This window comes from Panthera onca, chromosome C2, assembly GCF_046562875.1.
Source record: "Panthera onca isolate mPanOnc1 chromosome C2, mPanOnc1 haplotype 2, whole genome shotgun sequence".
NCBI lineage: Eukaryota > Metazoa > Chordata > Mammalia > Carnivora > Felidae > Panthera > Panthera onca.
In genome coordinates, this window is record NC_138347.1 from 45,554,408 (window position 1) to 45,568,734 (window position 14,327).

The 14,327-nt window shown below is 36.6% G+C and overlaps 1 protein-coding gene across 6 annotated transcripts in view; it reads left to right on the plus strand.

Annotated features, from left to right (window-relative positions):
* EPHA6 (EPH receptor A6) overlaps positions 1–14,327 on the plus strand; it is an 865,677-nt gene that overhangs the window by 607,862 nt on the left and 243,488 nt on the right. For all 6 annotated transcript variants that reach the window (XM_060640206.3, XM_060640200.3, XM_060640202.3 and 3 more), the window contains 2 exons: positions 8,144–8,252; positions 11,970–12,043. In XM_060640206.3, coding sequence (XP_060496189.3) covers positions 8,144–8,252; positions 11,970–12,043 — 183 coding nt within the window. The remainder of the gene's footprint in view (positions 1–8,143; positions 8,253–11,969; positions 12,044–14,327) is intronic.

The window sequence follows — 14,327 nt, forward strand, 5'->3', positions numbered from 1 at the left end:
GTCTGTTCAAGCTTTCTATTTCCTCCTGATTGAGTTTTGGAAGAGTGTGGGTGTTTAGGAATTTGTCCATTTCTTCCAGGTTGTCCAATTTGTTGGCATATAATTTTTCATAGTATTCCCTGATAATTGTTTGTATCTCTGAGGGATTGGTTGTAATAATCCCATTTTCATTCATGATTTTATCTATTTGGGTCATCTCCCTTTTCTTTTTGAGAAGCCTGGCTAGAGGTTTGTCAATTTTGTTTATTTTTTCAAAAAACCAACTCTTGGTTTCGTTGATCTGCTCTACAGTTTTTTTAGATTCTATATTGTTTATTTCTACTCTGATCTTTATTATTTCTCTTCTGCTGGGTTTAGGCTGCCTTTGCTGTTCTGCTTCTAGTTCTTTTAGGTGTGCTGTTAGATTTTGTATTTGGGATTTTTCCTGTTTCTTGAGATAGGCCTGGATTGCAATGTATTTTCCTCTCAGGACTGCCTTCGCTGCGTCCCAAAGCGTTTGGATTGTTGTATTTTCATTTTCGTTTGTTTCCATATATTTTTTAATTTCTTCTCTAATTGCCTGGTTGACCCACTCATTCTTTAGTAAGGTGTTCTTTAACCTCCATGCTTTTGGAGGTTTTCCAGACTTTTTCCTGTGGTTGATTTCAAGCTTCATAGCATTGTGGTCTGAAAGTATGCGTGGTATAATTTCAATTCTTGTGAACTTATGAAGGGCTATTTTGTGACCCAGTATATGATCTATCTTGGAGAATGTTCCATGTGCACTCGAGAAGAAAGTATATTCTGTTGCTTTGGGATGCAGAGTTCTAAATGTATCTGTCAAGTCCATCTGATCTAATGTATCATTCAGGGCCCTTGTTTCTTTATTGACCGTGTGTCTAGATGATCTATCCATTTCTGTAAGTGGGGTGTTAAAGTCCGCTGCAATTACCACATTCTTATCAATAAGGTTGCTTATGTTTATGAGTAATTGTTTTATATATTTGGGGGCTCTGGTATTCGGCACATAGACATTTATAATTGTTAGCTCTTCCTGATGGATAGACCCTGTAATTATTATATAATGCCCTTCTTTATCTCTTGTTACAGCCTTTAATTTAAAGCCTAGTTTGTCTGATATAAGTATGGCTACTCCAGCTTTCTTTTGGCTTCCAGTAGCATGATAAATAGTTCTCCATCCCCTCACTCTCAATCTAAAGGTGTCCTCAGGTCTAAAATGAGTCTCTTGTAGACAGCAAATAGATGGGTCTTGTTTTTTTATCCACTCTGATACCGTATGTCTTTTGGTTGGCGCATTTAATCCATTTACATTCAGTGTTATTATAGAAAGATACGGGTTTAGAGTCATTGTGATGTCTGTATGTTTTATGCTTGTAGTGATGTCTCTGGTACTTTGTCTCCCAGGATCCCCCTTAGGATCTCTTATAGGGCTGGTTTAGTGGTGACAAATTCCTTCAGTTTTTGTTTGTTTGGGAAGACCTTTATCTCTCCTTCTATTCTAAATGACAGACTTGCTGGATAAAGGATTCTCGGCTGCATATTTTTTCTGTTTAGCACACTGAAGATATCGTGCCAATCCTTTCTGGCCTGCCAAGTTTCAAAAGAGAGATCAGTCACGAGTCTTATAGGTCTCCCTTTATATGTGAGGGCACGTTTATCCCTTGCTGCTTTCAGAATTTTCTCTTTATCCTTGTATTTTGCCAGTTTCACTATGATATGTCGTGCAGAAGATCGATCCAAGTTACGTCTGAAGGGAGTTCTCTGTGCCTCTTGGATTTCAATGCCTTTTTCCTTCCGCAGTTCAGGGAAGTTCTCAGCTATAATTTCTTCAAGTACCCCTTCAGCACCTTTCCCTCTCTCTTCCTCCTCTGGGATACCAATTATGCGTATATTATTTCTTTTTAGTGTATCACTTAGTTCTCTAATTTTCCCCTCATACTCCTGGATTTTTTTATCTCTCTTTCTCTCAGCTTCCTCTTTTTCCATAACTTTATCTTCTAGTTCACCTATTCTCTCCTCTGCCTCTTCAAGCCGAGCCGTCGTCATTTCCATTTTGTTTTGCATTTCGTTTAAAGCGTTTTTCAGGTCCTCGTGACTGTTCCTTAGTCCCTTGATCTCTGTAGCAAGAGATTCTCTGCTGTCCTCTATACTGTTTTCAAGCCCAGCGATTAATTTTATGACTATTATTCTAAATTCACTTTCTGTTTTATTATTTAAATCCTTTTTGATCAGTTCATTGGCTGTTGTTATTTCCTGGAGATTCTTCTGAGGGGAATTCTTCCGTTTGGTCATTTTGGATAGTCCCTGGAGTGGTGAGGACCTGCAGGGCACTTCCCCTGTGCTGTGGTGTATAACTGGAGTTGGTGGGCAGGGCCGCAGTCAGACCTGATGTCTGCCCCCAGCCCACCGCTGGGTCCACAGTCAGACTGGTGTGTGCCTTTTCTTCCCCTCTCCTAGGGGCGGGATTCACTGTGGGTGGCGTGGCAGTCTGGGCTACTTGCACACTGCCAGGCTTGTGGAGCTGGGGATCTGGTGAATTAGCTGGGGTGGGTAGGCAAGGTGCACGGGGGCAGGAGGGGCAGGCTTAGCTCGCTTCTCCTTAGGTGATCCACTCCAGGAGGGGCCCTGTGGCAGCGGGAGAGAGTCAGATCTGCTGCCGGAGGTTTGGCTTCGCAGAAGCACAGAGTTGGGTGTTGGCATGGAGCGAGCAAGTTCCCTGGCAGGAACTGGTTCCCTTTGGGATTTTGGCTGGGGGATGGGCGAGGGAGATGGCGCTGGCGAGCGCCTTTGTTCCCCGCCGAGCTGAGCTCTGTAGTCCGGGGGCTCAGCAACTCTCCCTCCCTTTGTCCTCCAGCCTTCCCGCTTTCCGAGCAGAGCTGTTAACTTATGACCTCCCAGACACTAAGTCGCGCTTGCTGTCCAAACACACTCTGTCCTGCCCCTCCGCTTTTGCCAGCCAGACTCGGGGGCTCTGCTTGGCCTACATGCTGCCCCTCCGCCCCGGCTCCCTCCCGCCAGTCTGTGGAGCGCGCACCGCCTCGCCGCCCTTTCTACCCTCTTCCGTGGGCCTCTTATCTGCTCTTGGCTCTGGAGACTCCGTTCTGCTAGTCTTCTGGCAGTTTTCTGGGTTATTTAGGCAGGTGTAGGTGGAATCTAAGTGATCAGCAGGATGCGTTGCGCGGTGAGCCCAGTGTCCTCCTAAGCCACCATCTTCCAACCTCCGCCTGCATTCTTAAACTTATATTCACATTTCTAAGTTTAATCAACTTAACTTGATTAAATGTAGAAGCCTGTACTTTCTAGCACCTCCTGCCTTCTGGAAAGCATTATCTTCAAGCATACAGAATAATTGCATCTTCTGATTAAAATTATGTTGGGTAGACTTACTTCACATATGTATAACTACCTTCAGGGTAAATCTTTACATATCAAGTGGAAGGTAAGGATATGGATAACCCTAGGTCAATCTGGCTTTTTTTTAACCAGAATCACCTAATGCAAATGACAATTCAATCCATTTACTCAAACAAATATTTATTGAGCTACTACTCAATAAATAGGACCTGTATCAGGTCCTATAGGTTGAATAATGTATGAGTTTCAGAGAGCTACTATGGCAGATGACACACACAACAGAAATTTATTCTCTCATAGTTATGGAGGCCAAAAGCATACTCTCCCCTAAGGCTCTAGGAGAGAATCCTTCCTTGCCTGTTCTAGGTCTGGTGGCTCCAGGTATTCCTTGGCATGTGGCTGTATAACTCTAATCTCTGCCTCTGTCTTCACATGGACTTCTCTACTTTGTGTTCTATTTTGTCTCTTATAAGGACACTTGTCATTGGATTTGGGCCCACCCAGCTAATACAGGATGAGTAGTAAGTTAAGGAACTTACTTGTACTTGCAAATACTTTTTTTTTTGTAGGGGCAGGGAGAGGGTGGAGGGGATGTCATCATTCAAATTACTACAGATACTATAGTGAGTAAAGCCCCTCCCCTCATAGAATTCATAGTCTAATTGAAAAGACAGGTTACAAAAAAAGTGATTTCAGTAAAGCATGATAGAAATGTATTGGTAGAAGTAGTCCAAGAGCTATGGGAACAGAAGTCTGGGGTCCTAATTAAATCTAAACAAGCATAAAAAGCTTCCCAAATGATGTGATGTTCACATAGGAGGATTAAATAGGAATTGGCCATGAAAGAAAGTTTGGCACATTTTAAGGAACTGGAATGAATTCAACATAGAGAATGATAAGAGATTAATCTGGAGATATACATTTAGAGTCATTTGTAGAGAGCCATGTGAGCAAAGTTAAAGACTATAGACTTCATCCTGAGATAGAGTCAGCTCTGTGATTGGCCAACACTGATATAATAAGGCAGAAATTATCCCTGTCAGGACCAAGAGGAGCAACACAGGTCCTGAGTGTTCCTCTTACTCCCATATGGCAAATCTTGCTCTTCCCAATATTTGTAGCTTTTATGGATAACATAGTACCATAGTAAAATAGCTTTGAAAGATTGTGGAAGAAAAACATTTAATTCAAAATTCTCATTTTACAGACATGAAGCCAAGGTCAGGCGAGGCTAATGATTTTTCTAGGACCCACAAAAGAGCTGGATCTAGCCATTTGTTCTATTATCGAAAATGGTAGTGTAAAATACTGGCAATAGCATGGGCCTGGAGCCTGACAAATCGGGATTGGATTGCTAGCTTTCCTGTGTACAAGAAGTGTGACCTCAGCAAGTAATATAACCACCTATACTAGGAATAATAGTAGTACCTACCTATTAAGACTATTGTGCAGATAAATTTGATAATGAATTTGAAGCACTAAACATAGTGCTAGAAGATAATTTAGTATGAAATAGATAGTGACTGTTGTTGATGATGGTATTTCTAATGTTTTCATAATCATCCCAGCCCTGTAATCCATGGCACTTTACTCCCAGTATATAACGGTGCATGACATCATACACTCTTATTTCAAATAACTTATATATTTATATACAATTGAACCTTAAACAATGCAAGGGTTAGGGATACCAATAACCCCCTTGCCCCATCCAGTCCAAAGTCTACACATAACTTTCGACTCCCCAAAACTCAACTTCTAATAGCCTACTGTAGACTAGAAGCCTTACCAATAACAAAAACAATTAACACATATTTGTATGTTATATGTATTATATACTATATTGTTACAGTAAAGTAAGCTAGAGAAAAGAAAATGTTAAGAAAATCATAATAGAAGATACACTCACAGTATTATACTGTATTTATCAAAAATATTTACGTGTAAGTGGAGCCATGCAGTTAAAACTTGAGTGTTCAAGGGTCAACTGTATGCCAATCTCCAAAGAAGAGTGTTTAGGATTTCTAGCACAGAAGTTTAAGAAACAATTATACAGGCATATGCATTTTTCAAAGTGACACAACTGCCTATTCTGATATTCTATTAAAATTTCAATTGAAGCAAAGTTCATAAATATATAATCATAAGTGTGAAAATGAAGGTATATTAGTAAAAATAGCAGTTTGCTAAGCGATTGTTTAAGGTAAACAACACAGTGTTCTATAACAAAGTAATCTGAGTGTCAGAAGGTCCAATTACATAATCTTCCCTGTCTGAACTTTGAATATATGGTCTCAGTAAATTACTTGCTACCTGGCTACTGTGAAAGTACAGTCTCCAGATTTAAAACTCTTGAACTATATTATATATTTTACAAATACAGCAGTTGCTAAGTAAATGTTTTCTTTTTAAATGCCATCTTCTGTATCCTCAAAAATTAATGTTATTTTATGTTTTCTGTAACATCTATCCCTTATAATTTGTTATTCAATAATTTTCATGTGAAATGTGACATTTTAGAGCACTCATTAATTCCTGCAGTATCAGTGTTATTTTGAAGATTAGGAAATTCAGTGAGGACCTAATAAAAAATCTTCAGCACATTATTTATTGGATAAGATGCAACCCTTTACCTTGTTTCTGCACAGATTATCAGCTGAAAGAAATAGATGCCTGAAAATATCTTTATTAAATCATAGTGAATAAAATCTAATTCCAAGGTTTAATAAATTTCTTACTGAAAACTGAACATAAATGACAATTGTTTTTATTTACGTTTAGGTTTCTTAAAAAGCCTCTTAAATGTTGTGACTGGTTTCTTACTTAACAATAGCTTTTAATGCTCAAAAATTCCCTAGTAGATATGTCATTTTTATGAGGAAGCTATTACTCTGGATATAAATTTGCACATAGTGTATATTGCCTACTTGATTCCCAGAAGAAGAACTATTTCTGTGAAAGTCTTAAAGTACTCAAGTTTAATGAATTATTATGGTAGAGAATTAAATGGGTTTTTTTTCAGTTATATTCCTTTTTTCAAGTTTATTTATGTGTTTTGAGAGAGAATGAAAACATGTGCAGGGGAGAAGCAGAGAGAAGGAGAAAGAGAGAATCCCAAGCAGGCTCTGCGCTGACAGGGCAGTAAAACTCACGAACCGTGAGATCATGACCTGAGCCAAAACCAAGAGTCAGAGTTTGGGGCGCCTTGGTGGCTAAGTTGGTCAAGCATCTGACTTCGGCTAAAGTCATGATCTCACGGTCCATGAGTTCAAGACCCATGCAGGGCTCTCTGTGCTGACACCTCAGAGCCTGGAGGCTGCTTCAGATTCTGTGTCCCCACCTCTCTCCAGCCCTCCCCCACTCAAGCCCTGTCTCGCTCTGTCTCTCAAAAATAAATGTTAAAAAAAATTACAAAAAAGAAAGCGTTGGAGGCTTAACAGCTGAGCCACCCAGATGCCCCATGTTTTTCAGTTATATTATTTGATACAATTTTCTACATATAAATTATTTGATTAATAGATTTTTATAGTAATAAAAATAAAGCTTTATTCAAGTGAAAGGATATTAAAGGGACTGTTTGATTCAATATTTTAGAGTATTGCCAAATAACTGAATTATTACTTAAAGTTATAGCATAGGAAGGGGAAATGAAACATAAAACTTAACCTTGAATTCTGGAGATGGTCATGTGTGAAGTCAGGCAAGTTCTTTACCTTCTGTGGGCTTCAGTTTTTTACTTCTATTATGAAGCAATTGTTCATATCCCATTCAATAAAAAGTATTTCTTATTAAAACTTCAATAATACAGGGGTGCCTGGGTGGCTCAGTTGGTTGAGCGTCCAACTCTTGATTTCAGCTCAGGTCATGATCCTAGGGTCATGGGATTGAGTCCTGCTTGGGATTCTCTCTCTCTTTCCCATGCCCTTCTCCTGCTCATGCCCTTCTCTCTCTAAAATAAAAAAAAAATTGTGCTTGCTTCGGCAGCACATATACTAAAATTTTTTAAAAAATTAAAAAATTAAAAAACTTCAGTAATACATAGAATGAGAAGTGCTAATGAATTAATTGAAGTAATGTATTTTAGAAGGTTGCCTAAGCAGTAGTAAAACATGCATCCCATGTAATTTTTATAGGTTTGTCAATGAAAGAAATATGTTGTTACCATATGTTATCTAGTTTTTTCTTCAAAAAAGGAAGCTTTCAAATGTCATTTTTAAAATTACTGCTAAACATCTAAGAACTTCCTATGTATATCCTTGTCCTATAAAGTGTAAGTTCCTAACTTTAATGTTTGAATTAATCTCTATGAAATATAAAAAAGGTCATTCTTAAAACGAATTATGCAATAGTCTTTCCACTTTGTTGAAAGAGACATCAAAACAGTGCATAAAGCCTGGTCTCTTGATTCAAGTGTTTAAGGAAATAAATTAGCAATAATATAAACAAAATCCTTTAAATTTGCTGATTTAAATTTGCAACAAATACTTAATCTTAAAATGTGGGATACTAAGAATCCATCTATTTTATTGGTACTTTTGTAAAAACAAAAACAGAAAAGGAAAGGAAAGAAAAGAAAAGAAAAGAAAAGAAAAGAAAAGAGAAAAGGGCTATGTTGTGGGTTATGACCTCCATCTTCAGCCCTTATTTTGGTTTGTGTGCTAAATAAAGGCAAATATGGTGGACATTTTTGGCATCCATCACCATATTTTCAAGCATATACCAACTTGTGAAATAATTTTCTTAGTGAAATGTCACCCAGGGAAATTTTAATATTGTATTTGTGTTTCAGCTTCTGACATGGCGGCTGAACAGGGACAGATTCTCGTGATAGCCACCGCAGCTGTTGGGGGATTTACTCTCCTCGTCATTCTTACTTTGTTCTTCTTAATCACTGGGAGGTAACGGAAGCATACCAGATTATTTCCAAGATTTGTGAATAACCATTCTCTTATAATACTGTGTATTCATATGCTTTCAAATGTAGCAAACTATGAGAGAAAAAGGGATCAGGGCAGGCTGCTCTGACTGAAGTTTATATGATAACAGAACCACCATGTCCAATTCTCTGTATCAATAGGCTTCGAAATATGTAAGCAACTAAAGACGTGATAGAAACACTTTGAAAGCTATGAAAGATAAATTCTTACTCGATAAGTTTTTCCTTTACCACGTTCAAATTACACCATGAAAGAGATCTTTCCTGGAGAAAAAAAAAATCATTCAACAGAGAATTTATATAAAAGTTTTCTATAAATTTAGTGTTATAGAATGTGTTCTATTTATTCATTAAATGTTGAATGGATGTATATTAGAATTACATTAATTGGTTTTATAAATCCGGTATTTCTCCACTTTAAGGTAATAGGGGTGGAAATTTAAAGCCACAATAACGAACAGAGCAAAAGACCTAGATCTGAATCCTGACTAGCTGGTCAAAGTGCTTCGGGTATCTAAATCTTATATTTGCATTTTTGCACACATTTGATATAACAATGAATTAAAACCATTTATTGATTTTTAGATATATTAGATTGTTACCATGAGCCAGGTACTGACTGACTATACAGAGATGTGAGTAAAGGTAGTATGTATGAAATCATATAAAAGATTTTTTCTGTAACCCTTGTTATATAAGCCTTGTTATTAGGCCCAGACTTTTGTGAGAAACTGTGAATATATTCAGATCATATTTTTATTCCTACTAAGGAAAAAATAATTCTTTCTTGATTATCAATAGGGGCACAAAAGAATATCTCATGAATTTTCCTGATAATATGAAAAACACACATACTGCAAAGAAAACAATGTCATGATTTAAAAGTGCAATAAGAATACCAGCCAAAAAGTATGCATCTATGATGACACCAGCTAAAGTACACCGTCTCAACTGGAAAGTGTTGATATTTGATAATGAGCAGAAATAACAAATAGCTACTTTCAGGGGCAATAGTTTAATGAATAAACAATAAAACACCTTTTTTTATTTATTTAAAAACTCTACTTACATACCAATATTTTATTAAAATTCACTTTTAAATTATAGAGGATATGCATGCATGGAAAATTATTATCTACAGTTTTAGAGCAGGGTAAAGGTATAGATCATTAAGTTCACAAATGTTTAGAAGTTTGGGTCCCTGCCTGACTGTAACTGCTAGCTATTGAAGGTGTCAGATCTAGGTATAACAAACCCACTTTTATAGAACTTACCAAGGAATAAAGAAACACATGAATATTTTAATATGGTTGAGTTGAAATGGTGACTTCTTTATGAAATTAATTGTAAAATGGACACATGTACCCCACGTTTACTTAAAAATTTTTATGTATAAATAGACGTAGTATTGCTCTTGTAATAAATAGAGAGTGTCTCAGAGTCCCCTGTTTGGGGAAGCTGATTAACTGATAGAAGAGTGATAGCTATAGTAATAAGAAAAAAAAAATTTGAAAGAGTGCAGGAACACTGATAAATTAATCCTAATAAAAAGTGCTAGTTTGGGCATGCCATGGTGTCACCATCATATACTATTGCCCAGCACTCTCCTGTTTCTGTCTCTCTTTATACCTCATGCTAACCTCTGGCAGGTCCTTGCCATCATTACAGCTTTGGTACAACCATCTTTTACAGTGGGCAGAAAATAAATGTTGGAGTCTCTAAACCAACTAACCATCAGGTTGAAAACAAAATATGCAGTATGATATCCTTCAAATACCAAACGTGATCTACAAAATCCTTAATCACTAGCAGGGGAGAACTGGTTATAAAAACCAACAAACAAGCAAAACCCTATGTATCCTAGTGGAGGTCTAAGCTTGTTTGAAAAACAAACAAAAAAATGTTAGAGTTCTTATGATCGTACCTACGACTCTCTTGCAAGAAGAAGGATTAGAATACAATTTTGGTACATATAAAGTCACAGTGACAATTTAATTAGGTAAAAAAAAGAAAACATGCCAACACTTTATGTGTTGCTATGTGTTTAACAAACCTTATTAGAAAAATGTTAAGTGGAAGAAATAACTCTACTGTGTTTTCATTGCCATTTATAACCTAAGTGCTGCTCATGCATTGTGAGTTTGGGGGCATTGATACCTTGATAATATTCTATTTATCATGGAGTTGCACATAATTTAAAGGCACTCAGTTTGGGGCCCAGAAAGATTATTCAGTTGTTAAAGTATGATGGGGACCTAGAAGGTGATTCTAACTCCAAAGTCACAAATTATGTCAACTAGACTGTGATAATTTATATATGATGGTTAATTTCATTCAAAAATATTATTTTTTTCTTATTTGAAAGTACTCTTGAAGAACTGTGGGGTACTTTCTCATGTATGATTTTATTTAAACAGCAGGGCCTCTTTTATCCTCAATTTTTTGAAAAAAAAAAAGCCTCTAACTTTATAATGGAAATTGATTTAAATGATGTTTCATTTAATAGTGAGTCGATATATGGCACAATCAGATGTAACTTTTAAGTTACAGTTATGTGTATTTGTAGAATATGAGTTAAGGCTTTATTTCCTCTTTGAGTATTTCAGCAGTGATTTAAATGGCACACATACACACGTGGAAAAGCATTTCATTAAAATATCAGAAATTATTGCCTCAACACATAAATATGGGAAGCTTTAACGAAGATATTACAGGCATTGTAGGCTAAATCAATTTGGCCTAATAAACTTGAGAGATGGGCTCAAAAGTTATCTTTATTTTTGATTTCTGAAGCAGAATTATCTTTAAAAGATAATTTAATGGTAAAGAAAAATTTGTACTAAATTATTTTCAGCTTTTACTTCCATGTTTTCCAATTTATATGACATTAGAAAGTAATATTCTACAAACTGGGGAAGACTACTTCAGTTACATAAGATTAAAAAAATTCATTTTTTAAAGCACATAGTATACTTTAAGCACATAATAGAGGAGTATTCATTGGAAATTATTCTATAAAAACTGTAAGACATTTCTGAATAAATACTCAACTTGCCTTAGGGTTTGAAGATAAAATCACATTGAAAGATTGGATGATATACTACAGATGTAGTCTGTTTAACCATTTGGAATTAGAAGTGTGATGCATTGTCAAATCACATGGATGCTGGAGAATTTATTCATGTTGCAGAAGTCATGCGAGATAAGCATCTTCTCTTTCTCAGAGCACAATTATCCCAAGAGAGAACAGAACATACCTTTACAAAATTCTGACATAAAAAGAAAGCATGTTCTTTAGCAATGAAACTAGAAAACAGTTGTCTAAATTTCTGAGATTCTGACTCAAAAACATTTTCTCATTTTGACTTTTAATGCTTTCTACCAGCTCCAGCTATTAGAAGTTCTATAAGGAAGCATGTGATGGTTATTGCTGATTATAGAATATTCTCTAAGATTCCTATCATTCAATCCAATCAATCCACATGAGAGTATTTTATTCTTATCTGGGATTAATTCTGATCTATACAAAAAAAAAAAAAAAGAAACTTGTGATATAAAGATATTCTTAAACATGGCCTTTGTGATAAGAACTTGGTCTACTGGTGATAGGTAATTTAGTTGGTTTTGGTTCTCATCCAGCATAATTCTAAAACTAAGATTCTGCTTACCCTTTTCAAAGGTGCCAATGGTACATCAAAGCTAAAATGAAGTCAGAAGAGAAGAGGAGAAACCACTTACAGCAGAATGGGCATTGTAAGTAGTACAGTGACCCTTCCATTATTTTACATTGCTCTAGCCCTCAAGAGTTCATTTTAAACTTGTATCCACTGAGTTGAGAAAACCTGAAAAAATGTACTTCCAACCTTTCAGCATTAAGACTTTTCATCTGGATTCCAGGTTTGTTGGTGGAAATTGCACCTGCTTCTCATTAAATGATAGTACTTTTTTCCTAATTCTGCTTGCTGGAAAACACGAAGGCTGAATATGCTAAAAATACAAGATGACTGCTTATATCTAGTTATTTACCATTCACAATGACTCCTGAATGCAAGTTGGTTTAATTTAGTGGAGCATTAGCCATAGAAATATTAGGGAACTTTTATTCCTTCTTGTAGGGACTGTCATTTAAACATATAACAAATCAATTTACAATTCATTAACACTAAAAAAGAAAATCAGCTCTTTAACTTTTAGAATATGTATGAAATCCTTGAGCTGACTACAAGGTTATATTCATTTGTAGAATCTCTTCCCAAGCAAGTTATAATTACCACTATAGTTGGTTTGATAATTGCCACCCTCTCCTCCCCAACACCCACCTCCACCTCCACCTCCAAATGGCAAACTACTTTGTCAAGATGGTTTCTCTGTCATGAGATGCTGAATTAACATCTCAGAAAGGGATGTTCTCTAATTAACCACAGTGTAGAAATAATGTGTGAGGCAAGCTGTTTAACTCTTTCAACTCATTTTTTTACTTCAGATTGAGCAAAAGGAGTAAGAGACTTTTCAATCTATATCACTTTCTGAAGGAGACAGAAAGGATTTAAGTGAGGAAATTACAAACTAGAGGGACGGTTTAGGGCTATTTCTAAGGCTCACAGGATTTGTCAGTGGTCTGAGGACTATCTGTATTAGGATGTTCCATGTTCACTCGCCAGAGTTCTGACTCAGAAGGTGCATGGTAGGGCCAAGACATACGCATTTTTAGCAAGGTGTCCCTGGCTGCTCTTTTCTTACAATACGTTTGAGCCTCACTGCACTGGCAGAGAAGGGAAAGCTAAGACAGCCACTGCCAGCCATGGGATGAGCTGGAAATGCTGTGAACAGATGCAGAAACCTGGACCCAAACACCTGGATAGATGACATATGCTGAGCAACCTTAAGACTCACTGCAGGGCATTTAGTACTGAAATGCAAAGGAAAAAGATGTTCCTGAGGTATTTTATTATCTGCTTTCCAACTAGCAGTTTTTGCATAAACTAAACCAGATGGGCCCAGCAAGAAGCAATGAAAATAACCTAAGACAGCCAAGAAAGTAAAAGAAAGATAACAAACCGAGTTTTAAGAAACCATGGGTAAGTTAAATAAGTAACCAGATAGTCGACATATATTGTGTTTACAAGAAAAAAGAAGGTGATGTTAACACCACATATCCAATTAGATACAACTAATCATCTAATAGTAGCCACTGGATTTGAGTTTATACAGTATTCATTCTGAAACCACAACTCCCATTAAGTAAAAAAGTATCTGCAATATGAACCAGAGGTAAAGATTATCTGTTCTCTTTTCCTCCAATCTAAACTTTGGAAGTCACATAAAGCATAGTATTTCAGAATCATTGTCAGGCCTAAGTATACCTAGAATGCTTTGCTGATGATATTTGGGGAAGTACTAATATTTTCATTGTTGTTCATCTGGTAGCAGAAGACAGTAGGCAAAAAGTAATGAAAGGGGGCAACAAGTGTAGAGGAACTCATGAAGCAAATTCTGCTGACAATGGACATTTCAGCACCTCCTCTAAACTCACTCCATTAGCTTTTATTTGTTTGCTTTTGAAATTTTCTTGCAAGAGCATGTTTCTAAGGAATCCTAGCCAACAAATAACTCGGGGTATTATGCAGCTTTCAAAATCTAAAGCAACAAAACCAAGTATCACCTATTCACTATGCCACGAATTTGCATTGATCTTTTAATCCCTACTAATTCATATTTAATAAAGGTTTGCTGTGTGATTATTACCTGTAAAACCATACCTAAGGTATTTGGAAAGATACAAAGATGTATAAGAAATGATCTCCTGTCCTCTGGGAGCCAGAAATCCATTGGAAACCAGAAACCTACCAGCAAAACAGAGGAATATCTACACACAGTCTGTGATTTCTTCAGATACTGAAAGAAGTGGCAAATGAAAAAATAACCACACATTCAAGTTTTCCAGCCATCCCTGTTTGTCATCTGAGTGCAAAGTGTCCAGGAGGGACACCAACAGGCTTGCTCATTTTGGCAGAAAGGGTTTTGGGAGAAAGGCTTA